The 13684-nt window shown below is 50.6% G+C and overlaps 2 protein-coding genes and 1 long non-coding RNA gene across 5 annotated transcripts; 2 read left to right on the top strand and 1 right to left on the bottom strand.

Moving 5' to 3' along the window:
- Window positions 1–27: 27 nt before the first annotated feature.
- Window positions 28–8224, top strand: Kiaa0895l (KIAA0895 like). Of its 3 annotated transcripts, none has more exons than XM_032887834.1 (7): window positions 28–466; window positions 4332–4948; window positions 5031–5174; window positions 5430–5562; window positions 6482–6787; window positions 6878–6975; window positions 7762–8224. In XM_032887834.1, the coding sequence occupies exons 2-7, from the start codon at window positions 4388–4390 to the stop codon at window positions 7924–7926; spliced, it is 1407 nt and encodes a 468-aa protein (XP_032743725.1). In that variant the 5' UTR covers window positions 28–466; window positions 4332–4387; the 3' UTR covers window positions 7927–8224. The 3 variants fall into 3 exon arrangements, with proteins under 3 accessions (XP_032743725.1, XP_032743724.1, XP_032743723.1); XM_032887833.1 differs by lacking the exon at window positions 28–466 and adding an exon at window positions 862–1075; XM_032887832.1 differs by lacking the exon at window positions 28–466 and adding an exon at window positions 862–1099.
- Window positions 8225–8847: 623 nt separating this feature from the next.
- Window positions 8848–13135, bottom strand: Nol3 (nucleolar protein 3). The gene is made up of 3 exons (XM_032887827.1): window positions 12953–13135; window positions 10152–10451; window positions 8848–10015 (listed from the first exon to the last, which is right to left on the bottom strand). Exons 2-3 carry the CDS (start codon window positions 10444–10446, stop codon window positions 9621–9623), a joined length of 690 nt encoding a protein of 229 aa, XP_032743718.1. The 5' UTR covers window positions 10447–10451; window positions 12953–13135; the 3' UTR covers window positions 8848–9620.
- Window positions 13024–13666, top strand: LOC116886369. The gene is made up of 2 exons (XR_004386101.1): window positions 13024–13123; window positions 13390–13666. It is a non-coding gene; the product is annotated as an uncharacterized LOC116886369 (long non-coding RNA).
- Window positions 13667–13684: the final 18 nt, after the last annotated feature.

The raw sequence follows: 13684 nt of genomic DNA, 5'->3' as shown, positions 1-13684 counted from the left end.
CGCCGGTGTCAAAAGCAGGGGTGAGATTAGGGGGTTCATGCACGGTGGTACGCCTAATCCTGGCTGAAGTCCTAATATTCTGGCAGCATCTCGCCTATGCAGACATCTGCTCTCTTTATGGACTGCGTCCCCCGAACCCTGGGCTCCCGTGGAGTACTCAGTAAATGGTTTCACTGCCCTCTCCAGTCACTTTAGAAGCCCGGAAATTCGTGGAGAGGGAAGTCTAGGACCAGACCGGATCCAGGGACCTATAGTGGCAGTGAATTCCGTCCTCTTCGCACGCCTGGCTCCGCCCACAGTGAGTTTAAGCACGCCCTACGGTGGAGACAGGCGTGTCCCGTGCGTCTTCCTGTGAGCGTGCGCGCCCCCGAGTGCGTGTGTCTTTGGCGCGGGCTCCCATGGTCTCGGCGGCCAGCGATCGGCTTTGAAGAGCTGGAACTGCGGACAGCAAAAGAGGCGTGATCAGGTGGGGGCGCGGCACGCGGACCGAACCCCTATCCCACTCCAAAAACCGAGACTAAATATGACTAAGACTTGACCCTTCTTGATTTACTAGAGAATGCCCCCGGTCCATTGTCTCCTAGCCCCGCCCTCCATTGGGCACGCCCTTCACACTGTCCCACGCCCTCTATTTGTCTTCAGGGCACACCCTCCCAGATCTCTCCGTTCCTATTGGTTGTTTTCCCACGTTATCTCTTTCTAGGGGTTCTTATTGGTGTGGGCCACACCCTCTCATTTGTCACCAGACCCCGCCTTCAGCAGTCAGGGACTCCAGCCTCACCCTGAATTCATTCATTCTGCGACTAGTGAGTGCGTGGGACTTGAGGGTGAATCAGACCCTCCCTGACCTCGGGGAGTTCAGGGCACTGTGGGGGAAATATGGATCTAGCCTCCAACCATGACAGCCTAGGGCTGTCAAGAAGCCATCAAGACCCTGGGACCCTTTACACATCCGGAAGGCTTCCCAGAGAAAGTGAGGCCTAAATCGAGCCCTGAAAAATGGTTAAGAGGTTGCTCCAGGGACACATTGGCAAAAGAATTCTTGGCAGAAGAAGCTGAGACGTGAAAGAAACAGGTGAATTCTGGTAATTACAAGGAGGTAGGTGGAATGAACGAAGGGGAAATGGAAGAATGGGGAAATGGCCCAGACAGTGGTCAGTAGACATTCAGAAGCATATACGATTTGAGGGTGAATGAAATCTGAGACTAGAAGTCGTTTTTCAAGCAGCTGATCACTAGGCAAGGTGGAGGAAGACTCTGAGGAGGATGATCAAGTCTCGACGGGGACATCTAAGTTTGGGGAAGGAAGGATTCTAGTTTTGTTTTTTTTTTTCTTTAAAGGATTATTTTTATTTTTTATTTCTGGATATGGGTATATGCACGTGCCTGTGGAGGCCAGAAGACGGCATTGGACTTCCTGAGGCTGGAGTTATAGGCAGTTGTGAGTTATCCTGCGTGGATACTAGAAACTGGATTTGTGTCCTCAGAGACAGCAGCAAGTGTTCTTAATTGTTGAGCCATCTCTCCAGCTCCATGATTCTAGTTCATTCATTTATTGATTACAGTGCTGTATCAGGAACTGTTCTGGGTTTTGGAAGCACAGCTGCAAATTATGGAAAGGAGAAAACAGATTAAACCACCAGATCTATGGTACAGACATAGCGTTCGCTGCAGTAGACTTCAGTGGCAACAACTGCAACAGACAAAGCTTAGTTCCAGAGAGAGAGGAGGTTGCTCTTCTGTAGAGATTTGCTAGAGCTGACTTTCATTCTTTCTTATTTTTTTCTCATTTTAAAGCTTTTTTTTTGGTTCTTTTTTTTTTTTTTTTTTTTTTCGAGCTGGGGATCGAACCCAGGGCCTTGGCGCCTAGGCAAGCGCTCTACCACTGAGCTAAATCCCCAACCCCATTTTAAAGCTTTTAAAGATGGGTATTGCTATGTAGCCCAGGTTGGCCTGGAATTCACAATTCTCTTGTTTCAGCCTCGAGTGCTGGGATTATAGACATGTATAGCTACATCTGACAGAGGGCAGCTTTTCTTCTGTATTTAAATTTTTTTATTGAAACACTTCCATGTATTCTGATCATGTTTTTGTCTTCCCCCCAAACTCCTCCCAGACCCTCTCCATCCCCCTATTTAATCAACTCCCAACATGTCTCTGTCAGTCAGTCTGTCTGTCTATCTGTCTCTTTCTCTCTCTCCTGAGTGCGTGCGCGCGCGCGCGCGTGTGTGTGTGTGTGTGTGTGTGTGTGTGATCTTTTCTAATAGTATGATATTTATGAAGATTTTTAAGAAAGTGACAAGTGATTCATGGTAGTCTATGGGGGGGTACATTTTTATACAATGGGCATATTCAGTTTAAAGTATCTGTTAAATAGTAAAGACGTCTTGAAGATCAGGTATGTTGGCTTAATCCTGACCCAAGACCAGAGAAGTTGAAGCAGGAAGATTTTGAGTTGAAGGTCACATGGGCTACATAGGGATACTCTAAGATATGTTTGAAAAGTGTTGATACTGGTTTAAAGGGAGGAGTCTAAACTGATTTATTTAAAACCATGATAGTGAAGGCTGGGTATACAGGCCAGTTGGAGAGGCCACTTAATGTGTACAAGGCTCTGGGTTTGATCCCCTGCATTAAAACAAAACAAGAAGGACTGGAGAGTTAGCTCAGCAGTTAAGAGCACTGACTGCTCTTCCTGGGCTCAATTCCCAGCAACCCCATGGTGGCTCACAACCATCTGTAATGGGATCCAATGCCCTCTTCTATTGTGTCTGAAGACAGTGACAGTGTACTCATATATACAAAGTAAACAAATATTTTTAAAGAAACAATAACAACAAAACAAAACAAGAAACCACAAAATTGGACGGAATCATAGGCCACTAGGGGATGTAAGTATAAAAGGAAAAGAGAATTTGCCATAAATAAGACTCGGGATATTACTGTGTTAAGAGGTTGAGAATAGGGGCTGGAGAGGTGGCTCAGCGATTAAGAGCACTGACTGCTCTTCCAGAGGTCCTGAGTTCAATCCCCAGCAACCCCATGGTGGCTCACAACCATCTGTAATGGGATCTGATGCCCTCTTCTGGTGTGTCTGAATTTACAGTGTACTCATATACATGAAATAAATAAATATATCTTTAAAAAAAGAAGAGGTTGATAATACAAGGAAGACCAAGAAGAAATGGCTAGCGAGTGATGTGGGTGGACAAGTACGTTCTAGTGTGTTTGGAAAGGGAAATGTGCACTGCGTTCCTAGGCTAAAAGAATCAGCTGCACCAGGTGCTGCAGATCTATATGATGACCATTAAGTGACCTTGGTCAGCTCAGTTTGATGGGCAGTGGGACACATACATGCTCAGAACTTCGGAGTGAACAGGAAAGAAAAGGGGGGTGGTGTATGTGACTCTGGGTATTGTGTTGCAACAGATAGCTTCTTGTGGGGGGAGTTAGGCATGGATTCGTGGAAAGGTCTTGTTTTGTTTTTAAGATGGAAGGACAACAGCATGTATTTCTGCTGATGGAAAGAATTCAGGGGCTAGAAAGACTGGTGATGTAGGATCAAGGATATAGGTTGGGATTGAGTTCCTGAGCAGGCAACAGAGTAAAGAGGCTGAAGTCTTCAGTCAGTCTCTGGGGAGAGAGTGGATTGCACTGAGCCCTGGCAGAGTTAGGGGTGAGTTCTCTGGCAGTGGCCTTGGATGCTCACTGGGAAAGCTACCTCAGATAATTGACAGGCCAGGGGCTAGTTTGAATGTGCTGGTTTTCCTCTGCCTCCTTAACAGATGACCAAAAAGGAAGAGAGAGAGAGAGAGAGAGAGAGAGAGAGAGAGAGAGAGAGAGAGAGTGTATTTCATGTAGGGACTGGCCTGAGCAAGTGCACTCACTCCAAATGTTTGGTTACCAATGGGCAGGAGGATGTAAATGAGCTAGGCCGAGAGGGAGGTGCCATCTGTACAAAGCAGTTTGTGGGCCTCTCTCACCTGTGGTCCATGTAGGGATCTGAGGTTGTATTCTGCTAACTCTTAGACCGGGTAAGTGCTAAACACTGAAATTAGAACCATGTTTAAGGCCTTGGTTTTTAGCTCTAGATCTAACGGTCTGAGAGAATTCCAGTAAATAGGAAAATGTATACAATTTATTCTCTTGCTTTGTTCCACCTCAGACTATTTGCATAAGCCTGGTGAAGGAGCAGACACTGGGGAGGGTGGAGAGTTTCTTGGGTTCCTGGCAGCAGACTCTGGACTCAACAAGGATAACATGGGACAAGGGCTTTCTCCTCTGACCACATCCACTCATGCTGGTCTCTGCATGCCGTTCTGTGTCCCTAGAGGTCAACAGTCTGGGAAGTTGTCACGACAGAACTGGATGTGACCCTCAGGAGAGAATGGTACTGGACTCGGGGACCCAGGTGTATGAGCAGGCACCCCCCAGCCCACCTGCCAGTTCCCCATCTCAGCACCATAAGCTGAAGCCCTCAAACCGAAATGGGCCACCCCTGTATCCCTGGCCTCAGTCCCTGGCTATGCCCTTGGCTTTGGCAGTTCCCTCAGCGCTGCAGCACCAGACTATGTGGCAGACCTTCTCAAAGCTGCACTTGGAACAGCGTAGCCACATGAAGCGCAGCGAGAGCACCTACAGTGTAAATAGTACTGGCCGGCGGGGACGTGGCAAGGCCCCACTTGGACGGGGATGTGATCCAGGTGGAGGGACCCTACGGCCTGCAGCCTCCTTACCTCACATTGCTAAGATTCGAAAGGATGTAGTCAGTGGTAGGAACAAGAGCCCCTGTATGTTGGTGGCCCTGCGGCCAACTAACATGGACCAGGAACGGGAAAAGTTCTTCCAGTCTCATTATGCCTACAATCCACAGTTCGAGTATCAGGAACCAATGCCAATGAGTGTGCTGGAGAAGTACCAGGAGGCCTCTGGGCAGTTCATGCATCAGGTCAGTTCCTCCTGCCCATTTCACCCTGGCCTTGATTACCCAAGGGACCTAACCTAACTAGTGACTGTGGCCCTGTGTGCAGGCAGTTGGCATCATTAAGGCTGTCCTGGAGAAGTTTGGCACTTATGAGAACTTTGAGGCTGCCACAGGGGGTCAGCTGCTGACCAAGTGCCAAATTTGGTCCATTGTGCGCAGATACATGCAGAAGGAGGGCTGTGTTGGGGAGGTAAGCTTGCTCTATAAGACTCATCTTCTGTGTGCCCCAAATCAGGTCACCTAGCTAATAGGCCCAGCTACACATCTGGCCTGCTCTAATTCCCCAGACATATCCCTGTCCCAGTCCCAGGGAAGTAAAAGCTGGCTTTGAAGGGTGGGTATCTTAGCCAGCATTCAGCCTGGCTGCCTTGTAGCATCGGGTGCCTGTCTGCACAGTGGCTATCAGGACTTGGAAACCACGACTCAGAGCCCTGCCATCCTGCAGGTTGTTGTGCAACTGAGTGAAGATCTGCTGTCCCAGGCAGTGATGATGGTGGAGAACAGCCGACCCACATTGGCCATCAACTTGACCGGAGCCCGCCAGTATTGGTTGGAGGGCATGCTTCGGCACGAGATAGGTCAGACTATAGGCGGCACTGGGTGGGTGGGTAGGATTGAAGGGTTTGGAGAGATGGAGGTAGGGTAGTGTGTGTGGGGGTCTCAGTAGTCCCCTTCTTTCTCCCCCTTCCTTCCCTCTGCAAGAAGACAGGCTTGTTCATACCTAAGCAGATACTCTATCCTTTGTGTTTGTAAAAGTAGTCCAGGCAAACATGCCTGCTCACTCGTGGACTGGCCTGCATTCTTCCTTTCGAGTTTATCTCCAGTTCTTTTCTGATTTCTTTTGACAGTGAAGGGGTTCTGAGAGGCCAAAAAGAATCCTGTGGGGTTCCACTAGACCGGCCCACCAGGGTGGGTGGCAGGCTAGATAGATCCTAGGAATTGCTTGAAATTGTAGGGATAAAAGTTCAGAAGAGGGAGGGCGGCAAGGGGGGGAGGATGGGGAGGGGAACACCCATAAAGAAGGGGAGGGGGGAGGGGGATGTCCGGGAAAGGACACTCGAAATGTATATAAGAAATACTCAAGTTAATAAAAAAAAAAAAAAATTCAGAAGATAGACCAGGCGAGGAAGGCAAACACAAGACACTAGTTCCTGTCCGTTCTCACCAAACAGGAATCTTGTTGCTCTAGGCCAGAAATGGTCGTGATTGGAGCATTTGCATGACTGCCAAGATGATTGGCTTGGGCATTAGGATGTTGGCGCAAGGTGGCACGTGCTTGGTCTCTATAAGGGCTGGGACACGCAGTATGAACTGGGGTGCAGGAGATGAGAAAATGGGTAAAAAAGACATTGCCCTGAACCAAGACGTCTTCATGTTATCTGGAGTTGGCTAAGAATGAATTTAGTTAGGTAGGGCTTGGGATGACTTGCATGAAGTGAATTTGGGGGCGGGGCATGAAGATCTAAGAGTTCTGCCACCTCCCCATCCTCCCTGCAGGCACCCACTACCTGCGTGGTGTGAACAATTCGCGACAACCATGGCACAGTACTGAAGGCAGACTGCAATACGGCCTTCGGCCAGCCAATCCCACGGAGGAGGGCCTGGCCAGCCTGCATAGTGTGCTGTTTCGAAAGCAACCGTTCCTGTGGCGTGCCGCCCTGCTCTACTATACCATCCACCAGGCGGCGCACATGTCCTTCCGCCAGCTCTTCCAGGATCTGGAGCAATACGTGCAAGATGAGGATGTACGCTGGGAGTACTGCGTCCGTGCCAAGCGAGGACAGACGGATACCTCACTGCCAGGTGGGAACTGTGGAGTCGGGAGACTGCTCAAGCCGGGGCAAGGTGAAGGGTGGCTTTTGGGTAAGGCTCGATTGGTTATCCTTCTCACAGGCTGCTTCAGCAAGGACCAGGTGTACCTGGATGGCATTTTGCGCATCCTGCGGCACCGTCAGACCATCGATTTCCAGCTGCTGACCTCGCTGGGCAAGGTAAAGGGCTGAAAGGCCCAACTAGCTCATCCTTCTTTGCCCTTCTGAGTCATATTCGCTGAAGGCCTGAATACTTGGGAAGGCAGATAAAAGGAAACAAAGTTTTGGTAGCCCAGATCCGGTGTGTGACCTAGCCTGCAGGTGTGCGCATATGTGTTAAGGGAGGTGAGCGTTCCAAGACAGGGAGCAGTCAAGAAGTTTTGGGGAAGAGGGTGGGAGAAATGGCCAGGAATCAAGGCCCTCGTCTTGTACCAGGTTAGGGAAAGCAAAGGGGATCAGGAGGGCTATCCTAATGTGTGGACATGGATTTTCTTTAGGAGGTTCCTATTGGGTGTCCTGTGGGAAGTGCAGGAAATGAAAGGCCTAGATAGGCCAGAGCAGAAGGTCTTCCATCACTCTTACAGAATTGATAATGGTCTGACCTAACCGGTCAGTGGCCACTACAGATAATAGAACTCTTTATCTGTTGGACTCTCTGAATGGGGACAGACAGCCGACATTCAGCAGTCTTTTGTTGGATATGGGAGATAACCTGAGAGAATCCCAGGTATCCACTGAATACTATTTAGAGGTGAGAGGATAAGCCAGGCTGCAGAGGAATGCATTGTTCAAGGTAGATAAAAGATGGAGAGAGAAAGAGAAGACCCAGGATAGAGCCTGAAGGTATCTATTGTAGGAGTCAATGAAGAATGAAGGCATCATCTTGGGAGCAAATGGCCCTGGGCCATCAGGCACTTGAAAGCCAGGCACTTTGATTAGCCCTGAGGCTTAGTTTTCTTCCTGTAGGTCTCCTACGAAGATGTGGAACAACTGCGACCCCATGGGGTACTAGATAAAACCAGAGTGCCCCACTTCATGAAGGACTTGGATCGTTACCGGCAGCAGCTGGAACACATCATGACTACCAACCGGCTAGATGAAGCGGAGCTGGGCCGCCTGCTGCCCGACTGATACTGGCTAAGGGTTATAGACAGAAGCTCTTGCAGAGGTCTCAGATCAGAATACGAAGTTCTTTATGGTTCCATAGCCTAGGTGTTTCTTGGGGGCATTTGGGAGGACAGGAGCATCTTGGGAAGATGAGAAGCAACGTCGGAAGGTTTTTGTCCTTGCGAACCTTCCTGGGGCCTGTGAACTAGCAGCAGCATGTCACATAAACTCCTGAACAGAGGAGGGGGGGATAGGATGGGAGCTGAGTGTGAATAGAAATGTGGGCTGGTTTGGGAATAGAAATTGTTCCTGCATGAGATGGCTTTGGGTGTCTGGTACCACTCTTTCATTCCCCCAACCAAACCTGGTCTATTGGTGCTCCTTCAACATTCTTACTGTCTACCTCTCACTGGGGCCGGCAGGGGTGGGGATCCTCTCTGAGGTGACTTGCCTGAGCATGGGGTTCTGACTGTCACTCAAAGACCCAGCTGGGCTGGGCTTTGCCGTTCAGCATTTTGTCCGTCTCACCGGTCGTACATTGTTCCCCAATTGCCTCCATGTGTTATTCCATGCCTCCAGGTGGGGCTGGGAAGCAGCAGCTCCTCGTGCAGGGGCAAGGCACTTTGGAAAGTACCATTTGTTCCTAGACCCCTTTCTTACCACACGCACAGACCCACTGAACTTCAGGTCTTATGAGTCCAGCACCTGGCCCCACCCTCAGTCCCCACACTAGACTTGGTTGTGCCTGTCTTTGACCACAGCCCCATAGCTGGTCTCTGGCAGTGGTTAGTACAGGCGGGGAGCAACCACAATCAAACCTGCAGGGCAGGCCCCGAGGGTTTGTCATCTTACATTCAGGCCAGGAGAAGTACAGAAAGAGCCTGGTAAGGCTTTCATTTTCACTTCAGATTCAGCCCTGAGAGATTGGGACAGTATGCTTTTTATTTAACCCTGGCTTTTTATTTAATTTTTCCATCTGTGAAAGCTTGGAAACACAGCTGGGAAGTTTTTACTCATTTGCTTAGTAGATAATGTACAGAGCTCCTTGTGTATGTCTGTGACTGGTTAGACCCCACACCCCACACTGAGCTCCCAGTTCAGAGGAAGGCCAGACAATTAAAGACCAGTTACAATGATGCGTGTGGCTTCTGTCTACTCCAGTTTTCTCTCAGGTCCCCCGTTCAAGACTGTGAGCTCCAAGACTTCTGTGTATGGATGGACAGCCAGCCACCTTCACTTGCTTGACCTAGTCGTTTCCATGGTGTAGATGTGTTGCCCACTTGGGCTCCCAAATGGCCCCTGAGGGGGGGAAAGGGGAGTGGAAGAGGGTCTGATTTAGGGGCCTGAATCTAAGATCTCTAGAAATACAGCTTGGGCTACTTTGGGAGTGGAATACTGTTGGGGGGGATGGTATTTTTCACACAAGCCTGCTCAGGTCAGTGGGATTCAGACCATTCTTGAGTAAAGAGCCAGAGTTGTGAAGAATCAGGTCCAGGCTAACCTTCCCGAGTTTACTCATTTGGCAGTAAATGGAGTCTTGCTGCATTGATTCGGTCCAGTTCTGGCAGGTTTCCAGATCTTATCCAGCTTGAATCAGATTTGGACAGGTAAGGATATTCTGGTCTTCAGGAATCTAGAGATGAAAATGATGGTCAGTGGAGTGGGGATCAATCCCTACTTCCCAGTCCACAACTTCTAACAGGCCTGCAAGCTAGGGTTTAGGTGTTCTCACAACCTTCAGACTCATCCCCTTCTTGGAAGTCAGGCTCCGGCTCCGGCTCCGGCTCCGGCTCCGGCTCCGGCTCCGGCTCCGGCTCCGGCTCCGGCTCCGGCTCCGGCTCCGGCTCCGGCTCCGGCTCCGGCTCCGGTTCTACCTCTGGCTCTGGTTCTGGTTCCATTTCTTGTTCCAGGTCTGGCTCATCCCCTTTAGTAGCTTCAGCTTCTAGTTCTGGCTCCTCTGGTGTTCGAGGCTGCACTGCCTCAGAGTCCTCAGGACCTCCGATCTCCTCTTCCTCTGAAGCTCTGGGCAGCCCAGGACATGTGGTCCCTGAACTGGGTGCCTCTGGCGTCCAGTGGCCTGGGCATGGAGGGTCATAACTGCGGTCCCGGTAGCCTGGGAAGGAAGGAAGTGGTTCTCCCCTCTGTGGTTTGTTACCTCCACATTCTCTGCTCTCCGCTTACCCTTTGCTTCGCCCCGCCCCTAATCCACGCCCCTCAATTCATCAAGGCTCCACCCTCCTGGTGCTCACCAGGCCCAACGTGCTGCCAATCCCAGGCCGGGTCTGGCGTGCGCACAGTTTGCTGGGCACAGCGCAGTAGTTCCTGGCAGGCTGCCTCGCCCTTGCTCTGCACCAACAGCAGTAGGCGGCGCACCCTGCGCTCTGCATCAGGCAGCGCATCCAAGGCTTCATACTCGGGCCCAGTGAGGACGCCCCGGGCCACCAGCGCGTCCAGCAGCAACCCAGAGTCAGCCTGCAATGTTTCTACCAGTCGTTTCCGTTCCCGGTCAATGGTCTCCGATGGGCGCTCCTGCATGTTACCCATTTGGGCTATATCAAGAAGGAGAGAAGCGGGGGTTGGGGATTTAGCTCAGTGGTAGAGCGCTTGCCTAGCAAGCGCAAGGCCCTGTTGGTCCCCAGCTCGGGGGAAAAAAAAAAAAAAAAGGAGAGAAGCTGTGGATGGGGGTAGGGTGGGGGAATAATTTGCGTTCCCCTACACTAGCCTCTCTGAGGAGTTATCTAAGTTCATCTCCACATCAGAGTCTGGATGGTTCCTCAGCACAAGACTTAGAGACCAGGGGCACAGAACTCACCCTCTAGCCTCTTCGATGCTTCTGTCCTGACTCTTCAGGTTCTTCTTGCAGAGTCCAGCTGTCAGCTGAGTGTTCTCCCCAGCTAGGACCTCCCTCCTAAGCCCCAGACACCTGCACAGTTGGCCACCAGTGGAGATCCAGTTTATCCAACTGAATTATTTTTTTCTAAACTCAATTCCTTAACCAAATAGGCAGAAAACCCTAGGATTGATTCATACCTCCCTTCTGAACCCGGAAGCAAACCTTGAATCAGGGCAGCCTGCCTGATTGCTCACACAATCGGGTCTGCACCGGGAGTGCCAAGGCACCCCATGCTCCATTCACCTAACACCTGCCCAGCATTCCAGAACCTTGCCCCTTCATTCTCCACTGTCAACATACTCTCAGGATTCTTCCAGGTTAAGCAGAACTCCTGAATTTTCATTTTTGACAGACCTCCTGGCATCCACGACCCACTTGTTTCCCTGATGGCCCAGCAGCCACTTACAGTCATCTCTTATTTGACCTATAGTGGTCTCTTATTTGACCTTGAAATGTCCAGCTCTTAAAAGCCACTAAGGACTGCTTACCAAGCTTTTAGCTTCCTCTCCATGTATTATCCATTTTGAGGGGCTGCCTGTACCAAACCGTAGGAACCAAGTATAAATTAATTACCCTGCTTATCTTTTTTTTTTCTTTTTTTCTATTTTTCAGAGCTGGGGACCGAACCCAGGGAGGGCCTTGCGTTTGCTAGGCAAGCCCTCTACCACTGAGCTAAATTCCCAACCTCCTGCTTATCTTTTACCAGCTACTGCCTACCTATTATGATTACTGCCCACTGGATTGGGTGTCCTAATCCGGCCAATAAGGGCCCTGACATTAAGGAGAAAAGAAACCTGGCCATTCCTTTTGCCTTATCTTTGTTCATACAGCATCTTTCTCAGTCTCCTCTACCCGAAATGTCTCTGCTCTACCTACCTTCTTCCCATCCCATTGGGTGATAACCTCCCTCCAACCACACACACATACTTCATGCACCCCACATCTCAGTACTCACACTGTACTGTCCCTGGGCACTTCACACCTTGGGTCTCCACCCCTCATATCTAAATGTCAGTTCTTCCCCAAGGCCACTAAGCGCAGGCCAGGTACTCTGCATCCCCCAACCCCCACCTCCTTTCATGTCCCATATGTGACAGACGCTTTGTAATAAATTTCCATTAGGTTCTGCTCCTTAAACCCACCAGCAGCAGCTTGCTTCCTGGGACAATGAATATCTGAGTACTTCTCACACACTCCACCCCTCCCCTCACTCCATCACTCCAACTCCCCTCACTTTGACAACTCTAGGGTAGAATTTGTTGTTCCAGTTTTATGGGTGAAGAGACAGGTTCAGAGAAACCCAGTAGAACTGGAATCTGACTTGCCCTAGCCTAAACTATAATGTTCCTTGTCTAGCTGAATGCCAGGCCTAGACAGCCACCCTCTCTCTGTCTCTCAGACACTCACTCATCAAAGAATCTAAGCTACCTAGTCTGGCTATTTTAATCCCCTCCCACCACTCTAGATAGCCAGGTTCTTTGCTGTTTCCATCCAACTATTTAGTCGTGCGAGAACTGTGATCCTAACACTGTAGCCTTTGCCAATGCTGTTCCCTGGGTCTGGGATCCTTGTCTCTCCCCTCTACTCTCTGGACCCAGCCCTCAAGACTCAAATGCTCCCATGTCTATCCCAATTCCTGGGGTGTTCAAAGGTTGGTCGCTCCTTTTGTGTGCTTTGGTCCTCATTACTATTATTTACTGGGATCCACACTACACTGTGTGTTCAGGACCTCTGCTGTCCTCAGTGAAGCTTCCAAAGACTGTCTCCCATCACTGGTTACAGAGAAGGGGATGATGTCAGCACCTATTCTGGCCCGACTTCGAGGCAGGATTGGCCTCCTCTTTCCCCTCTCTGTACCCTAAGTTATTTTTATGTTACCTGTGTTTCCCTTTGAGGTTATCACCCCTCTAAGGTGAATGCTGGTTATGCCCTATTCAGTGCATCAGTGGACAAGCCTAAATGTTACCCCGAGCCCCGAGTGGAGAAGCAGGAGTCCTGGTGGGGTCTGGGATCCCTAGCTTGCTGGCTGAATGGGATTTATTGTGGGGGAAACGAGGAGCAGGAGCCGGTCGCGCATGCGCGACCGCAAGGGTACCCTCACTAGCCCTCCACTCAGTCCTAGAGCTTCAGTCCTCCCAAAGGGCGAGGCCCACAGACCTTCGAGCTCCGCTGCTGGTGGTGAGAGGCCCAGGATTCTGCCCAATCTGTTTCCTTTCCCTCCCTGCTGGGTGGAGCCGGGCTTGTGGTCCGGAGCGTTTCAGATGGCCCCACTCCGGAGTTGAGCCTCACCGGGGCAGATGACAGTGCAGAAAGGGCCGAGCGAGTGGGGTGGGTATGCCGAACAACAGCTGTAACAGGGGCGGGGCAGCCAGGGCTGCTGGGAATGGGGTGGGGGGAAGGGCATGCTTCACTGGCTCTGCGAATTTGGACGCTAGTGGTGGAGGCCACGTACTGGCAGGGGCGGACACATAGTCCGCTAGTCTTTCCCGTCCCAAAGTACCCGGATTTGAGTCAGGGGGTTGGTACACTTGTCTCACTTGTCCAGCCCTCTCTCGACTTTCTAATTGCTAGGTGCTTTTAATTTACCCTTCCAGGACTCTTCCCTCCGTCTGTCACAGATAAAGTTTAGAGAAAGGAGCCGACTTGCCCAGAATCAGAGACACGTGTATTAAGGAGCTGGATGTGGCACAGAAATGCCTGCTTCTTGGAGGTTACATTGGCCAGCGCCAGGCCGACATCTCAGTGCAAGTGGGAGAGTTAGCACTGGCTCTCCAAGGACCAGGGAGAGGGGTCTTCCATGAAAGTCCGAGCGCGTATAGACGTTTCTAAGTCCGAACATCTGAACACTTGTATAAACGCAAAATCGTCACCTACCCGCGACTCTAGTGA

Source organism: Rattus rattus, chromosome 17 (genome assembly GCF_011064425.1).
Source record: "Rattus rattus isolate New Zealand chromosome 17, Rrattus_CSIRO_v1, whole genome shotgun sequence".
Classification (NCBI taxonomy): domain Eukaryota; kingdom Metazoa; phylum Chordata; class Mammalia; order Rodentia; family Muridae; genus Rattus; species Rattus rattus.
This window is presented reverse-complemented; position numbering and strand designations above follow the sequence as displayed.

Coding starts and splice junctions, on each gene's coding strand:
- Nol3 (XM_032887827.1), bottom strand. CDS start 10,446: ATGGGTAACATGCAGGAGCGCCCATCGGAGACCATTGACCGGGAACGG. Junction 10,016..10,151: donor TTGGCAGCACGTTGGGCCTG/GTGAGCACCAGG, acceptor CTTCCTTCCCAG/GCTACCGGGACCGCAGTTAT.
- Kiaa0895l (XM_032887834.1), top strand. CDS start 4,388: ATGGTACTGGACTCGGGGACCCAGGTGTATGAGCAGGCACCCCCCAGC. Junction 4,949..5,030: donor CTGGGCAGTTCATGCATCAG/GTCAGTTCCTCC, acceptor CCCTGTGTGCAG/GCAGTTGGCATCATTAAGGC. Junction 5,175..5,429: donor AGGAGGGCTGTGTTGGGGAG/GTAAGCTTGCTC, acceptor GCCATCCTGCAG/GTTGTTGTGCAACTGAGTGA.